This window comes from Passer domesticus, chromosome 10 (assembly GCF_036417665.1).
Source record: "Passer domesticus isolate bPasDom1 chromosome 10, bPasDom1.hap1, whole genome shotgun sequence".
NCBI classification, from domain to species: Eukaryota; Metazoa; Chordata; class Aves; order Passeriformes; family Passeridae; genus Passer; species Passer domesticus.
In genome coordinates this window covers 29,122,055-29,139,024 of record NC_087483.1, presented here as the reverse complement: position 1 = coordinate 29,139,024, position 16,970 = coordinate 29,122,055, and the positions used below count along the sequence as shown (strand labels likewise).

At 45.6% G+C, this 16,970-nt stretch overlaps 1 protein-coding gene across 2 annotated transcripts in view; it reads right to left on the bottom strand.

Annotated features, from left to right (window-relative positions):
• Positions 1–14,336, bottom strand: part of MARCHF4 (membrane associated ring-CH-type finger 4) — a 103,140-nt gene extending 88,804 nt beyond the window's left edge. The window contains exons 1-2 of one of the 2 annotated variants that reach the window (XM_064434897.1): positions 14,265–14,328; positions 12,056–14,159 (exon numbers count right to left, since the gene is read on the bottom strand). In XM_064434897.1, the coding sequence (XP_064290967.1) occupies positions 12,056–12,514 (459 nt within the window). In that variant the 5' untranslated portion in view covers positions 12,515–14,159; positions 14,265–14,328. Of the gene's footprint in view, positions 1–12,055 lie in introns of both variants that reach the window. The other variant, XM_064434898.1, reaches the window with a different exon arrangement.
• Positions 14,337–16,970: the final 2,634 nt, after the last annotated feature.

Sequence of the window (16,970 nt, the reverse complement as noted above, 5' to 3'; positions counted from 1 at the left end):
TCTGAAGAGTCCCTGCAGCTTAGTTTGCTTTCCTACTGACAGATGCATTTTGGATGCCTCTGATCAAAGTTCCTCCTCTTATTAAGTTGCAGAGAATTATTTCTGATATTCTCCCTGCCAGTCATGATCACTTAACTACAATCCTTCCCCTGATCACCTGGCTCTCCACTCCAGCTGAGTTTTCCACAGTGATGGAGTGACACATAGAGTTCTGCAGGCTTGAGAAAGAGCTGCTGCCATCAGCCATCTACCAAAGGTTTTTCTTCAGGTTTTCAAGCAGTCCTAGGTAGGGCTGGATCAACATCCTCCCTTTCTGTCCTGCCTGAAGGGCAAGTCCCACCATTTGGCTGTGTGTGACCACCCTGTTGTGAAGGGCCCTTGAAAGAAACCCACTGAAATAACAGATCCTGGACTGGGGTCAGTGGAGAAGCCTCTAGAACTTTTACTATACAGTTCCCTATGTTTCCTAAATGTACAGTTTTCTGAAATATTCCAGTATTGACTTCAAACTTGCTAGTTTCACTTCTGCTGGCAGATGGATCTTTTTCATGCCTCTTTGTAAAGAGAATTAAAAGCAAACAAAAAAACAACAGCAGAACCAGAAGTTCTCAAGAGCAATGGAGCCAAACAGTGTGTATGTTCTCCCTGAATTGTACCTGGTAGTAAGGCTGCTTTTTTGATGTCTAGTAGGGATGTGCCTCTTATGACAGTTCCCCTCCATGGCATCATGCCCCACTTGGCCACACATTTTCAGGCAACTCATAAGAGCTTAAGAGTTCTGCAGCCCTTTCAAAGGTGGCTGGGTTTGGCAGAGAAGTTTAAACGCCACTGAGTGTATCTTGTGAACTTATAAACAGAACTGACATGGATAAGTACTGATGCTTAGGGAAGCAAGTAAGAAAGAGAATATTTTTCGTTTCTATTAAAACATATCTTGGGACAAGTTTTGAACAGCTTTCCAGGCAAATAAATTGAAGGCAGAAAGCAAAAATAGTCTGTAGAAGAGAGAATTACTGTAAGATTCCAGAAAGCAGCAATTGTAACAGAATGCTTCTGTTTGTTATAAAGAGACTAATGGGTGTTTTGGTAGTAATAAGACAACGTAAAATAAATTTCTGCTATATTGCATATTTTTAGAGATTCATAGTTTTTCAAAATCTGTTTCTGTAAAGTTGAAAATCTTAGTTACAGATCTCTTTTTGCCCATCCTTCTGTTCAATTTAAACAAAAATTATTCTTGTTCAATCAAGGTTTTCTACAACCAGTATTTCTGTAAGACTCAGATTTGAACTAGAATCACCTCCTTGAGGTTTAGTGATTATTGGATCAAGAAGTGTCCTGGCTATGACAAAGAGACATAGCTGAACTTTTGCTATTATTAGCAATGTTTGTTCTCATTCTTCAAGGTACAGATGGGCAAGTATTTTCCTTTGGTATTTATCTGACTACCATTACACAAATCTCAGTCCTTGTCCAAATCCACACCGGGAAGTTAGAGCAGACATTTAATCCTTTTTTTTGCACAGCTCCTCCTAAAATCACCGTAAAAGCTACGGGGAGATCTTACTGCTGTCTTCAGCAACCTCATGGTACAGCAGGAAAGCCAGACTCTTCTCCAAGGTGTCTGGTTACAAGAAACAGATACAATTTGAAACACAAAAAATTATTGTTATAAATCCGAAATACCACACACACATTTTTACCACAAGGGAGATAAATATTAAATCTGGTGTCCAGAGACATGGCTGGAATAATTGTCCTTGGAATTATCCAGCTCTGGATATCTGGAGATCTGATTTGGTCAGGTCTGCTTGAGTAGAAGTTGAACAAGATGATCTGCTGAGGTTCCGTAAAATCCTAAAATATTCTGAGCTTGTGTGAATTTGTTTGACCTGAATTATAACTCAAAATTGTCACCATCATCTGACATTTGCACTGAATGCCTGAGCACACCTTCAAAGAGATGAAGCTCCTATCTGGCATCACCAAGAAAAAGATGAGAGAGGAAATCTCATGAATAGTTGCATGATGGGAAGGCCAAGAACTCTCCCACAGATTTCACATGTCTGCAAAAAGGGCAAGAAATAAATCATAAGTAGTGGGAAAGGTAATATCAATGACCCAATATGATCAACTGGGCCAGGTCATGACAGTATAGCAAACTGGACTTTTTCTATGAAACAGTCCTCACTTCAGGCTATGGGGGCTCTAAAAATGGTTTTCTTAGAAATGATGTAGCCATCCTGTCTATGAAGAAAATTCTCCAGATGTGGGTTAAATGTAGGTGACAGCACTTCTGCTCTCATATGTCAGAGGAGGCTATGAACTGTTTTTTTCCTAACTAGCTGAATCCCATGAGTGTTTTTCCAGGCTAAAAGTTTCTTGCTTTTAATCTGATGTGGAATAAAACTGTCTTCAAACACAGAACTTCTTCCATGAGGGAAATCTTCTCTGCCAGCTAGCCCAAGGGTTTTTGAAGTTGGTTTCTAAAGATGTGCACAGTACACAGTTCTTTCTGTGACAGACAAGACAAAAGTTGATATGCAAAGACAGTTTCAGTTCTGTGTTTCCCTAGATTTTCTCCTTGGGCACTGCAACAATTTCCATTGTTGGAAATCTGAAAATCAAGACGGGATATTTCTTCTCCAGTCCTTGCACTGCTATTAAGCTTCAAGCAGGAATTTCATTGAGGGAACTTATTTCACTGCTATTACAGAGAGGTTCAGACTACACTAACCCAGTAACTCCCTCTGGCCTTAAATCTTGTAAGAATGCCCACCTTTTCAATGTTAAGGAAATATTGGGGTTTTATGTCCTAAAATGTGAACTCTGTAGGGCAAGAAAAGCCTTTGCTTCACTTCTTGGTGCAATATTTGACATATTGACATACTGTAAAGGTTATCATAGTATTAAAATAAAGAATGGTCAGGAGGCCAGAAGTACCCATAACTCTCCTTCATAAGTCTCCTTCTGCCTCTTGTGGAAACCCTCTCTTTAATTACTTAACTGCTATTTCTCTCTGATACAGTATTTTATTATTACCTACTTTTCTTGAATGCCCATCTGATCCGTCTTAATGTTCTTTTAATATCACTTGGAATGGGATAATAATATTCTTGTACTTCTCCAGCACCTTAAGCCCTGACAGGTCCTAGTGTGCTTAACAAGGAGAAAAAGAAAAGGGAAGTGCTTAATTCATCAGACAGTGCAAGGTCATGCAAGACATCAGACAGAGAAGAAGACTGATAAAACTAAAAGCACTGGGGTGTTTGGAGGGGCAGGTTTAGCCCACGGCCCTGTACTTGCAGGAAGTGCAAACCATCCACTGATCTTTAGTTCAGCACCTGCAGGAAATTGCCAGGGTAGGTGCTGATGTGATGTGGGTGAAGTGCCAGCAGGATTCTTGCAACGCTGATGCTGTGTTATGTCTTCAACAGATCCTTCCACATGGGTTTTTTTTAGCTCTCCCAAACACTGAGAATTGGAGTAAAAAATTACACAGGATCTATCTGGGTAAGGACAGGGAACACTGAAGGATGTGGAGAAGCACATGGAAGTTGTCAGAAAACCACTTCTTTCATCAAGATACCAGTCAAAGAAGTGAGCTTCTTGGTTTTGACTCCACTAAAGCAAGACAATGCCTGTGCTGGGAAATTGGAGAGGGAAGGATCACAGTAATGAAAGCAAGAAATGAGGATCTGAGCAAATATCTGTGCAACCCTAGAGAAAGAAAATGAACACAGCATGAGAACACAGCTGGGATATGAGAGAAAATAAGCTCAAGCTGGACGGAGGGTTAATGCCCCAAGTGAGAGTGCTAGCACAAGAAGGTACTAGCACAAGAAGATGATAGGAGGAAATGTGAGCCTCCCCATCTATAAAGTGATTGAAGAAGAGGTGGTGTGGGCAACATTTCAAGCACGACTGGCTAGAAGCCTGAATCTGACAGGAAAATCATATTCAGCCTTGCTGAGAGTGGCTTTAATTGGGGCAGAGAGCAGACACCTGAACTGAAGGAATGAGGATCCATTCGCTCTTCCTCCACATGGCTAGAAGTGGGCAGGACCAGCCCCAGCCATAAGTCTTACCTATGGCAGTCATGGGGTCCTTAAAGAAAAGCACAACTGCTCCTCCAGCCTTTTTCTTCCAGCTCCCCTCAGGAGGCAAGGCAGAAGAGCTCAAGTCATTAAGGATCTGAAGATTCAACAGAGTTAATGCTTACTGCATCTGCAGACCCTCCTCTAAGGGGCTGCTACTGTAAAAATGGATGCAATTCAGTAAGGCCAAATGCAGCTCCTCCACCAGTGCAGTAATGCCAACTGCACAGAGCCAGGATGGAGGACTGGCCAAGAAGCAGCTCTGAAGGACATGGAGATCATGAGCTGAGTAACAATCAATAATCATCTGCTGTTCCCTAAATAAATGAATAAATAAAGAGGGCAAACATTAGCCTGGAATGGATGATTTCTGCTACCTGTTACACAGGATTCAAAATCTTTCTGTCTGCTTGGCACTGACAAGGGATTCAGCCAGATAATTGTTTCCAGTGCTTTTATAACAAAATATGGACCATTTGGTAAGGGTAACACCAAGGATGATTAGTAGTCTAGAAAATACATCATAAAAGGAAAGGCACAATTGGGATTGTTTGGCCTAGGGAAGAAGGAGTGTTATGGCTTCAGCTGTCACTTAAACTAGTAAAATCCTGAAAGGATGAATTTTCACTGTATTTACATGCAAATACTGGAAAATACCTTCAGTTACTCATTGGGGAAAAAAGAAAGGAGAAGAAGAAATGAGTGGCAGCAGGAAAGATGGGTTCTCCAACTATGCCCATCATTAAGAACTGGTTAGACCAGTCTCTGTCAGGACTTTAGATGGGTAGGTGTCTTGAGACCTGGGCACTGCCCCACGCTTGGGCATGATCAGTTAATAAACAGAGGAGACAAAACTTCCTCAGGGATCCCTTCAAGATACAACTATCCCATCCTCCCCAGTCTTCCCCAAGCACAGCCTGGTTCCTACGATAAACACAAAGTACTAGATGTAGGAATAACCCTTTTTTTCTTTGTATCATTCTCTCAATCTGTATCAGCCCTCACTACCCACCCAGGGAAGCAAGTTAAACTTGTGTGACTGTTGGGAGCGATGTCACCCATATTCCAAGATGCACAGAGAGGATGCTTGGATTTGATGGTACATAGGCTATAGGAGAACCTGTGCAGATAAAGACAAACAGGATGGGTGAAACCAAGATCTGATGTGTCAATTTGCTTTGGCCAAGAAGAAAAGAAGGAAGAGGAGGTGAGAGAAAACCACACAAGAGTGTAAAGAACAAGAAATGACATGACAGAAGATGTGTGAGAATTTCAGTATAGGGGCCTTGTCACTGGAACCAGTCTGCCCACCATGACTGTGCCTTATCTCATCACTTTTCACAGAGGGGCATGGGGACAGTCCATTTATTATCTACATAGGTTTCCAGGTCCTGCTGTTACTTTCTTCACCAAAAGAAAGTCATCACTCATCACTCTCCACTGCCAACAGTGTAATCTCTTCTACTGTAACCAGTGATAAATCAGAAAAGGATAAAAGGTAGATTGTGAAAAGATGGGGGAAGATAAGAAAGTCTTCAGCATCAAGCAATTCATTTTAGGTAAGCAATTCTGGTTAGCAAAGGAAAAGGAGAAAGATAAAAAGTTAACAAGCTATTCTGTAAGTCTAGTTTCCCATGGAAACCATATCATGATGGGGTTATTCTTTTTTTGTCTAATGGGATACACGTTCCTATTACAGCTGCTGTTCCATCTGAAGCTCTGTCCTCCATGGACTCTACAGTGTGTCTAGCACAGATAATGCTATAATCTCTCCCTCAGCAGGACATTTCTAGCTTTCCTCCTCTTCACCCAGCTAGTTTTCACGAAGCATACAGGAATTTAGTGCCTTTCAGATCTCTATTCTCAGCCAGATGTGGCTGTCATTAGTCAGTGGGTTTAGAGGAGGGTTGATGAGCATAACCTGTAACAGCTAACACCATCACACAGCTTTATTCCTGTGGCAACCAGATAATAAAGGGATGGGATGGTCACAGACATGGACCACTAACAATTACAGTACATTTTATCATCTTACTACAGGCCGAGGAGGAATGGAGACATGCAGCAGGCACATGGGACACACAGTATCACAGATTTTTGGCACAACCATTCCTGACTTCTGGAATGTTGGCCAGCCTTGAATGGAAAAACACCGATTTGAGCAAAAGGCTGTTACAGAGGAGGCCCTTGCTGGGAATGAATTTTGCTGAAAAGACAACCTAAATACAGTTCAGTTTTGTACGAACAGAGCCCTTCCAGAGGCAAGTGTTGCCTTTGTGGAAATAACAGTGACTCTACAGATACAAACAATGGAGCTACATGCTTTTGCATTGCTTGTTCTGTCACTAACTGACATCAGCCACTGTTAATCACGGCCTGAAATGTATATTTAAGAAACAGTGACACACAGACAAGTTCCTTCATGAAGCGTTTTATACAGGGAAAAGTAAAAGAAAATAAAAACTGCTGCTCAGGCTAGCTGGTAGCACTGAAATAAATGGGTCAGGCATCAGAGTTTCAGCAGGCACAAAAGGTGAAAACCTTGTCTTCCAGAGCAATTAAAAGTCAATGGGATTAGTGGCTTTCACTATTATTTATAGAAACCCCGCTGTGTGCACAACATTATTGAAATACAGGGGTCAGGTCCCTGCTACTGGATGCCTACACTTTTGCTGCTGAAGTTAATGGGAGCTTTGCCAATCAACTCTGTGGCAACAGCAACTAAATCTAAAATAGATGACATCCTGGGCTCCATTCAGTTGATGGCTCAAGCAAAGCTTTTGCCAAAGCCAAAAACGTTCTGCCTGCACAGTACGGATTTCATCCTGGGACAGGTGGAAGAGGAGAGGTAGCTATAGAGGTGTTAAGATTCAAAGATGGGAAGGCAGAGAGATAGACTGAATGTCACAGGAAGCATCCTCTCTTTCTTTCTCCCATAAATTACAATATACAGATTGAAATCTAAATGGCTACATTCCAGCATCTCTTATTCTTCAGTTTTAGCAGGACTAGCTGTTTTCTAATGAATGATTTTTCCTCCTAACAGCAAAGAAATGAATCCTGTGGGAACACACCTATGAAAGGACATGGATGGAACCCTCCACTGTCATGTGATTCAACATGTTTGAAAACAGTGTCCTGATGGTCTAGCCAGTTTGGACAGACTCCGTGAAGCTGCACCATCTATATTTGCAAGTTTTCTGGGCTTTGGACACACTTGTGGTACTGGTTGCACAGTTGTTTCTTCTTCCACTCATTCATTATCATACTTGTGCCCTGAATTCTGACACAGACTGTCTCTTTTCCTCTTTGTCTCACTCTAGTACTTAATTTTCCTCAATCTTGCAACAGTGCAAATCAGAAATCAGGTATCCCAGACACCTCCTCCAATCCTCTGTGCTGCTGAGAGACCAGTCTGTGCACCAGCAGTATCTCCTGACCTCAGCTCATGCCTTCTCTGCAGACCCTTCCATGCAAGGAGCTGATGATGCTTTTTGCTCACGTCTGTACCAGGAAGAGGTTGAGATTCCCACCAGCTATTTCAAGTAACACAGGCTAATGACCTGTGTTCAATGGTACTGACCATTCCCTGAACCTACACAAAGCCCCAAGAATGCGTGTTAGTCCAGGATGAAAAATTTGAGGTCACTTTAATTCTAGAGACGTCCTGAACATGGCAGGTGCCTACACACTGAAGACATTACCTTACATGAGCAGGAAATCCAGAAATGCACCTGCAGGGGTGGATCTCACTGGTCAGGCACAGGAGGCTGGTAAGCTGTGAGGCAAGGCACCAGCTCCAGGGCCCTGCTCCTAGTCAGTCTTACCCTGACCTCTAGATTGGCTTCAGATGTGAAGGATGAATTTTACTTTCAGAAGTGTTATCATTAATTGTGATGACTCTAGATATTCATAATAATCACATGGCTTTATAATACTTCATTAAACTTTAGCTCTTTTTTGTCCTGCAGCAGGGAGCTCCACAGCCCAGTTACATCTCACATAGAAATGCATGTCTTAATATCCATTTTAAGTTATCTTCCCTTCCAATTTTCTTGAAGGTCTTCATGTTCTCACATTAAGGAGCTGGTGTCCCAAAACTCTAACAGGAAATTTGGTGGGAAGAATAGTCTTCATCCAAGCATTTCTATTGAATACTGAGCTAAGTCCAAGCTACTAGCCTGCAGGTAAGAGTCTACAATCTGTTCTCTCTGATTCTTCATAGCCAACTAAATCTACCACTACTGACTTTTCAACTCTCCATCTTTCCAGCATCTTTCCCCAAAAAGAGAAAAAGAAACGCAGACTGAAAATGATAGGTAAGAAAAGATATGCACACACTCTAAGTGACAATATAACAGGCAAACCTTAAAACACATGGCTTTCCAAATTATCTGTGTCATTTAAGAATGGTTTTCTATTTATTTTCAGCACAGCTGAAAGCATCACTTCTGAGACCCTAAACTCCACAGCATTGCTAACTCCTTGTGACGTGGGCTAACAGTCACTGATGCAAAGGGACTTTTCACCCAATGATCCATGACTTTTACCATGGTAATCCCCATGACATGCTTTCATCTTGGAACCATACCAAATATGTAAAACATTTGTCAGAGAAGAGCTCATCTTAGTTTCTTTCTCTTGCAGAACATTGTCAGAGATCCAGGAAAGCAGACAAAATTCTACAAACACTAAGCATTAACCAAAACAGAAGAAAATACCCCAGCATTTTTCTTCCTCACTTTCTCCCCAGAGCTTTGCTGCTCAATCCAGGGTCTCAGAATTTGCTGACACAATGGTGCAGGGCGTTCAGTCATTGAAACCTTTGAAAATGCCAAGCAAGTCCTTGAAAGGAAATGCCATTGCCAAGAGCTGAGTTCAGTCCCTCATCTTCAACAATGTTTAGCTCTCATTTTCAATGAAAGCAGCTGCCTTTTTCAACTGTCAGACCTGAGCAGAGTTTGCTCTTCATGCCCTCAGAACATGAGCCCAGATGCTGTGATGCCCCGGTCATCAGATCCACTCTTTTCTTGCCCACATCCCTGGTTTCTCTGGGCTAACACACAAGGATCAGAACAGTTTCACAATAATGAGTTTTCCTCCTTCCTACGGTCCTCAGCACATTTTTATTTTAAATGAAAGAATCAGCTTACCTATAAGAGCCACAAACCAACATGAGGAGCTTAAGATAGAAGCAAATCAGTAGCCTGAAGTATCATGCATGTTGGGCAATCATAAATTTAAAGCAAAAATCCCTACCAATTTTATTTTGCATTAGATACTAAGTAAAACCTACTTGCGAAGCCAGATTACTAAAAAACCTTTTTGGCTGTTGTTTTAGTTGGGATTTTTTTACATCAAAACAGGATTAAAACATCTTTTGGAGACTCACTGTCATTTTATCTGAGTAAATAAGCTTAGAGCGCCTAACAGTCAATTTATAATGAAGGCTTTTGTTCTTGTTACTGTGATGCAGCCCTGTAAATTTGCCCACAGCTGCAGCAAATTCAGATGGTTTTGACAGGTAAATAAAATACTATTTAGATCTGTCATTGTTATTAATTTGCAGAGTAAAGAAATAGCAATTATATTTTGTTTCCAAGCAGATAAATTTTCATCATGATCTTGGCAGGGGTGGTATAGAATTATGTGCATCTATGACTTTTACAGTTGTGAGGGTCCAAAATATGAAGAGTCTTTGGTCAACTGTTGAGCTGTAAAAAAAATGGGAAATAAAGGCTAAACCAGTAATAAACACCATAACAAAAAGGAACAAGGAATGTGGGATTTAGCCCTGTTGGAGTTTTATTGACATAAACACCAAATAAACCAAACTGCAGGTCTTGACATCAGCTGCACCAATTCAGTGCTCAGTTATTCTGAGCTGTACTTCCAGGAAGCTGTGTCAGGATCTGGCTGTGCTTTAAAACCCCACAGTTTGGGCCTCCATAATGACTTGTGCTTTCCAGCTGCTGCAGGGGCAAAAGGTTTCAAATACTTCTCAAGCAATGCTGGTGAACAAAAAATTATTTGTGGAATAAGGTGCTGCTCAAGGATGAGTAGCAGAATACAGCTGCAAATATCTTATTGTATTGGTCAGAAACTGTGAATCAAAAAAGAGAAATCCTGCTGAAAACCCTATGAGATGCCAGTCATATCTGCTCAGCTCCTCACTCAGGTAGGCTGGCAGATGGTCAGCAAACAGTCTCACTTTTACAACGCAACCTACACTGGTTTTCAGAGTGAAAATTAGGATCAATTATTTTCAAGCATTAATGTTCTCCAAGGAAGCAAGCTACCTTTTAATTCTGCTTAGCCTCTATTTGCTCTGACACGTAAGCCAATCTCGCAGGTGCCTATGTCATGTGTACATAGGCAGAATGGCAAGCCAGGGAAGAGTACTAGAAATGTGGAATAATGCAAATTCCCAGGAAGCAAATTGCATAGCTTTCAACTTTTAGAAGAGATGGGAACAAGACAAGTAAGAGAAGAAGATGTACAGTATCTCCAAAAAAGGATTATTTCTTCCACTTCCATCTGAAACCCTATGACTGAACACTGTGTTTCACAGCTATCTACCAACTGCATAAACCATTAGAGAAGGCTACAGTCCATTGAGCACGGAGCTGTGACCTGTGGAACCCTTGGTATGACACACCCCGCAGGACTGTGGATATTGGGATCGGCTGGCGGCAGACCCCGCTTCTCCCAAGCAAGAATGGAAGCCCATTCCCCACTTTCCAGCACCCATCACCACCAACCTCAAACCGACATAAGGGAAGGCACAGTCACTGAATTACAGATGTAGGCAACTTTGGGAAAGGCAGGATGTGTGCCAGAGCATGGCCACTTTCAAATGAGAACTGGCTTTCTCCTCAGCAGAGCACACAGGTCCATGAAAGGGAAAGAACATCTGGGGTAAAACCCATTGTGCATAAGATTTCAACGTATCAGCTTATGTGCCAGAATCTGTGCCCAAAATGGAAACAGTCAGGTTGAACTTTGCAACCCTTTTTCATACAGGGTTCCCCTATTACGACAAGTAATGGAATTATCCTGAGTAATAATGGTTATCTGCACATATGGGCTTGATCCCACAAGCAGAGGTCTGCAGCCTTCCTTGCACCTGCAAGCTGTGTCATGTTAGGTACAAATGTTGCTGGGTACATCACTGTAAGGAAGCTGCCAGCCTGAAAATACATTAGATGCTTTTAATTGTCATTAACTATGGAGCATAATGCTCCAGGGCGGCATCTTATATTCTAGCATGGTTGCATTTGTTTCATTCTCCTGTGTGGTGGAGGGAAACTTCACTGGCCTAACCTCAGTCTGTACCACAGAGCATCTCAAGGCTGCAGTTTCAGCAGGTACAATCGTAGCCAGCCGTGTTTCTCCTGCAGATTGTGCAACTGGGAGCACGGGAGCAGTGGAGCACCTGCACAGTTCCTATTAGCCATCCCCTGGGAAACACCAAAGTGGGGTTGTCTTGTGCCACGTGTTTTGTACAGACTGAAGCTGTATTTTTAAAAGCAAAGAGCACATTAAACTCCTCCTTTGCATCACTTTTGGAATCATCGCGACTGGGTACCCACAAAGCACGGAACAGCCTCCCTTGCTGAGATGCGCTCCACTCCATGAAGGTGCCAGCACGTCCCTCCTCCATGCCACGGCTGCACGGCTCTCAGGCTGGGCATGAGTGCCCGGGGCAAGGCTGCCGGGAAGCAGAAAATGACGGAGCACGCCTCCACCCCACACCTCCCTGGGAAACTCCACCGAGGTGCGAAATCTGGAGCCCGAGGCCCGGGCAGAAGGCAGAGCCCCTCTGGGTTTGGGGTGCTGTTCCGGCCAACAGGGGCAGCCCCTCAAGCAGCAGGCCCCGTGTCCCTCAGGCCGGAGCATCGCTGCCACCGGGCCCGTCGCGGGCCTCACCCCGGCGCCCACCGCCCGCGGCCGCTCACCTGCTCGGGCCCCTGGAAGCAGATCCTGCAGAGCGGGGTGCGGATGCCGCTGTCGACACTGCTGCCCAGCGAGTAGCGGTCCTCGGCCTTGCCCTTGCCGAAGTCATCCGAGGAGGTGCTGCTGGGCAGCGAGGCGGGCGGCTCCCCGGCGGGGCTGCCCCACTCCTCGGCGGCCGGGCTGCCCGCGCCGCCGCCGCCGCCCGCCGCCCGCCAGCCGGGCCCGCGCCCCCCGGGCGGTGCGGCCCCCGCCGCCGCCTCTGCGCCGCCGGGCATGGGGAGCGGCGGCGGCGGGGAGGGCGGCGGCGGCGCGGGGGGTCTCCGCAGCAGGAAGACCTTCAGGTCATTGAAGAGCATGCGGCAGCGGCACTTGAGGAGGCCTTGGTTTCGCAACATCTGTCTCGGACGGAGGAGCCCGCAGCAGCAGTAGCAGAAAATGCCCGCGCCGGGTGGTATTAACATGTGCCTTTCCTTGGCAGGCGGGCACGGGGGAAAGAAAAGGGCAGGAGCCGGGCGCCCCGCGGCCGGGGGGCTCCGCGGCGGCCGCAGTGCCGGGGGGGCTGCGCTGGCCGCCGGGGAACGCTCAAAAGCGGAGCCGGAGGGCGAGGGGGCGAAGTCCCCGGCAGCCCGCTGCAACCCGGCGGGGACGGCAATTGGAAAAAAAAATCCACGCCAGGAAAAAAACCGACTCTGTGCTGCCGAGGGATCCTTTCCCCCCTCCACAAGTTTGCTTAGAAATCAGCGGGAGGAGGAAATAAATCTCCCACGCCCGAGGGTCCAGGGGCGCAGGCGGCGGTCTCGGGAGAAAGCCCCCGATCAGCTCTCGCAACTCCTAAGCCTGTAAAAAAGAAGGGTCCACGTCTCCGGTGGGTGTGGGGAGGAGAGAGAATATGGTTCTCTCGACAGTATTTGGCATCTCAAGTAATTTTCCTTTTTCTTCTATTTTATAATAATATTTTTTTCAATTAAAAAATAAAACCCTATCACACGAATCCCGGTGTGCATCCAGACAAAATAGCAGCTGGTCTGGCTATCAAAATGCAAAATTGGTAGCTGTTGTTATTATCAAAATTGCCTCTTTGACAAAAAAGACCTTCACATTGTTTGTGGGAAAACACCCTACGTTTTCAACACTGTGCTCCCAGGTGGCTTCAGATTTTACCGTTGCCTTTAAAAGATTTAATTGTGAATATTAAAAGTCCAGAAAGAAATAATTAGCATTCAATGAGCTTAATCCCAGATGTACTGAGACAAATATATTTTTATATATATATAATATATATATCATATATATTTTATATATATTTATATATTCTGACCTTCTCTATTCCAGCAGCTGTCTGGACCACACGCACCAAAAAAAAGAAAAAAAAAAAGAAGAAAAATCAGGGCGAAATTGATGAGGGAAGGCGGCTGTATTATTCCCTAAGCTGTTACCATCCTGGACCAAAAACCCACGTCGAAATCGGATCTATTCTTCGCATGTAATTGACCGGGGAAACGTGGATCTTACATGGTCACGTTTCCTTTCCTCCTTTCACAAAACAGGAACGTCATCAAACGCATTGGCAGCTTGTACAGACCATTGTGGATGGCGAGGCGGTCAGGGCTCTATCAGCAATTGCAGGGACCTCCTTTTGATGCATTGGACGAGGCTCCTTCTTTCTCTCCTCCACCGTCCCCACCTTCATTTTCCTCCTCTTCTGTCCTCCTCCTGCTCTCACTGTTGCTCTCTCTCACAGGCATTGACATTCAACCATCGCAAGTCTGTCGCACTCTCGCTGGCAGGGGAAAAAAATCGGAGCAGATAATTCTCTTCTTCCTCCTAAAAGGCTCGGATGGAGCACAATGCGCCAGACACATGGGGCAGCATGGCTTATTTTTCGTGCGGTTCCTACCGCTTTGGCAACATCGAGCTGGTGTGTGCGTGTGTGCCTTCCTCCCTCAGCAGCAGCCTCCTCTCCGCTCTCCCATCCGGCTTGCCGTGATGATGTTGCTGTTGCTATCTCCCTTGGATGCAATGGGGAAGGCAGATTGTTTGCAGTGCGAGCGGGGATTTGCAGGAAGGGAGGGGTGGGACGTGGCCGCGCTCTTCTTCCTCCCCCAGCTTGAGGAAAAAAAATAAAAATAAAAAAAAAGAAGATAGAAAGAAGAAGCAAAAAGGCGGGGTGAGAGGGGGAGAATCAAAGCGAGGAATGGAGCCCTTCCCAACCTTTGATGCCCCGAGCTGCCGGCTGCCTGCGAGAGCCCACGCCGGGGAGGAAGGGAGGAGGGGCGGGGAAGGGGCTGGGCGGGCGCTGCGGCTTCAGCACCACGGGGCGCGGACAGCTCCGCCGGGCGGGGCGGCGCGGGGCGGGGCGCGGAGGCTCCGCCGGCGCTGCGCCCCCGGCCCGCCCCGCCGAGCTCCGCGCCGGCCCCGCTCAGCTCCGCGCCAGCTCCGCCGAGCCCCGCACCGGCCCCGCCGAGCTCCGCACCGGCCCCGCACCGGCTCCGCCGAGCCCCGCGGCAGCCCTGGACTGGCCCGCCGAGCTCCGCACCGGCTCCACCGAGCCCCACACCGGCCCCGCACCGGCCCCGCCGAGCCCGGCCCTGCGGGACGCGGCCCCGCCGCCGAGGGGCACCCGGAAGGCGGCGAAGCCTCCGCGCCCCGGCGTGTTCCAGGCGTGTTTCCACCTCCCACCGGCCGCTGTGACACACGGAACTTCCAGGGGCAGGAGGCAGAGGCCGCGGGTGCGGCGATGTCTCGGGCAGTGGTGCGGGTTTTACAGGTTCCCAGCAGGAGGCTGAAACCCCACCAACAAACTTTTCCCTAGCAGATTAATTTGTTGCAGAGGTTTTCACTGTCTAACAGCTATGATATCATTATTACATTTTACTCCAGCAGCGTTTTTTTGCTGATAGATTTGTTTTGTTTCAGTAGCATGTATTTCAGTAGAAATATGGGTTCCTTGTAGCCCAATGGAGGGTAAATATAACTGAACACTATTGCTTAATTAGAGTTTTGCTGCAAGTAATGAATGAATGCCAAGGCCAATAGTTTTTACTCTCTCAGCCTGTTTGAAAATTTTAAGTAGCAGCTGCTGTTGGCCGCTAGCTTTTCTCTGCAATCATCAGCAGAAGTGGCTTTCCCCACCCCATCCTGTTATGTGCGTCCATGCAGGCCCATGCAGCCTCTGAATGCTAGGGGAAACTTGTGTCTCCACTGGACCTTGGTATTTGCCATTGCAGCTGGAACAGCTGACAAAGGTGCTGAGTTTGATGCAGACCAAAAGTATTATTGATACAGTCCATGCAATGTGGCTAATGTCAGTGGAATGTCTCAGCTCAGGGACCAGTGAATACCCGCAAGACGGGACACACCTCATGGTGCCTGGGTCTGACATCATGTCAGTGCCATTGAAATTTTATTTAGTTTGGTTTCTTTCTTAAATTTCTCCTTGAGGAGGCCATTGCCTGCACCAATGCCCAGTCTGGGTTCTCTAGCTGGTCTTGTGCACAAGGTCTTCATTGGCAGTGACCCAGGCAATACAAATGATAAATAATCTCATGTCTCTTAAAAGTTGTGCTGGACCCTAGACAATGATTTGAAATTGTTTCCCATAGGAAAATACATGATATGCATAAAACACCACATCATGATTAGTAGAGGAATCTATGTTGTTACCTAATTAAAAAGGAGCAGACTGATTATTTGCTACAGGAAAATGAAACCAGCACATGCAATTAATTTCCAGGAAATAAATTACACATTGGGATGCTTTAAAACATTCATCAATGCAGCCTGCCGTTCCTCAGAAAAGCTGGGCAGATTTGCCAGTGTGGCTGTCTACAACATATTAAAGCTCCTCAGAATTTCATATGTGTCTAATGGGGTCATTAGAGAAATAGTAATGGAAAGAGCATTTTAGAGACTTCCTGTGTGTGAGACAGGCTGGCTAGAGGCTGAGTCTCTGGGTCCATGCTCCAGGATGGCTTTCCACCAAAATCCCCAATCCTTTTTATTGCTCCCATCTTCTTGTCTTGATGTCACCAACATTTTCAGAATGGTTCCATCAATAAGAGAATTGGAGAAAAATATATTGTTGTCATCCTTTGCTTGTGTAAAGCATCTTTCATCCTTCCCTCCTGCCCATGCCTGGTTTTACAGAAAGGATATTCTCAGGCTAGATGAGATCTTTGTGTTATACTCTGGTTTTTAATGTATGGGCTGTGTGCCCAGAGAGTTGAATGGCTGATAAATGTGACAAAATAAATAAAACAAATAATAAATCGGAAGTGCTCCATATGCTTCCCAGAGGTGAGTGGGTATTATTTCTGTTTTGGTAAATGGGACAGCTGCCAATGTTTTCACACTTGGATGCTGCATTCAGGCCCTTTGGTACAGATCAAGGTGTCTCACTTAAAATGCTTGCACTGGAAAGAGCTGGCCCAAGACACTTTGGTGTGATCCCAGTGCAAGTCAGGAGTTGTTAGGAGGCCATTTCAGCCTTCCTAATTTTGCTTCACAGGAAGCAATGTGCAGCAAATGATGAGCAGCATTTTCTTTTGGAGAATAACCTGTTTCTGGGAGTTTTGATCCATTGTCTCTTGAGCCCACTAACAGGCAAGAGGTTAACATTGGGAGGGTAACTATGGGAGGCATCACCTCTGGCAGACACTACCTCTGCCCTCCTCAGGTACCCAAAGAGGAAGAAAAAACACATGGCTCAATCAGCTAGGAGTGGATAACTGGTTCCTCTTGGTTGCTTACATCCAAGCTACTGACTAGGAAATTAGACTGGGGAGATGTCCAGGCACCTTGGCAGGCCTGTTTGTTATAGAAGGATTCAGGTGTCAGGCTGCAAGTTGGTCTCAGCAGACACTCTAACACTGGTTATCTAAAGCACAGTGTGGGCCCATTTGCCCTTAGCTACTCCCT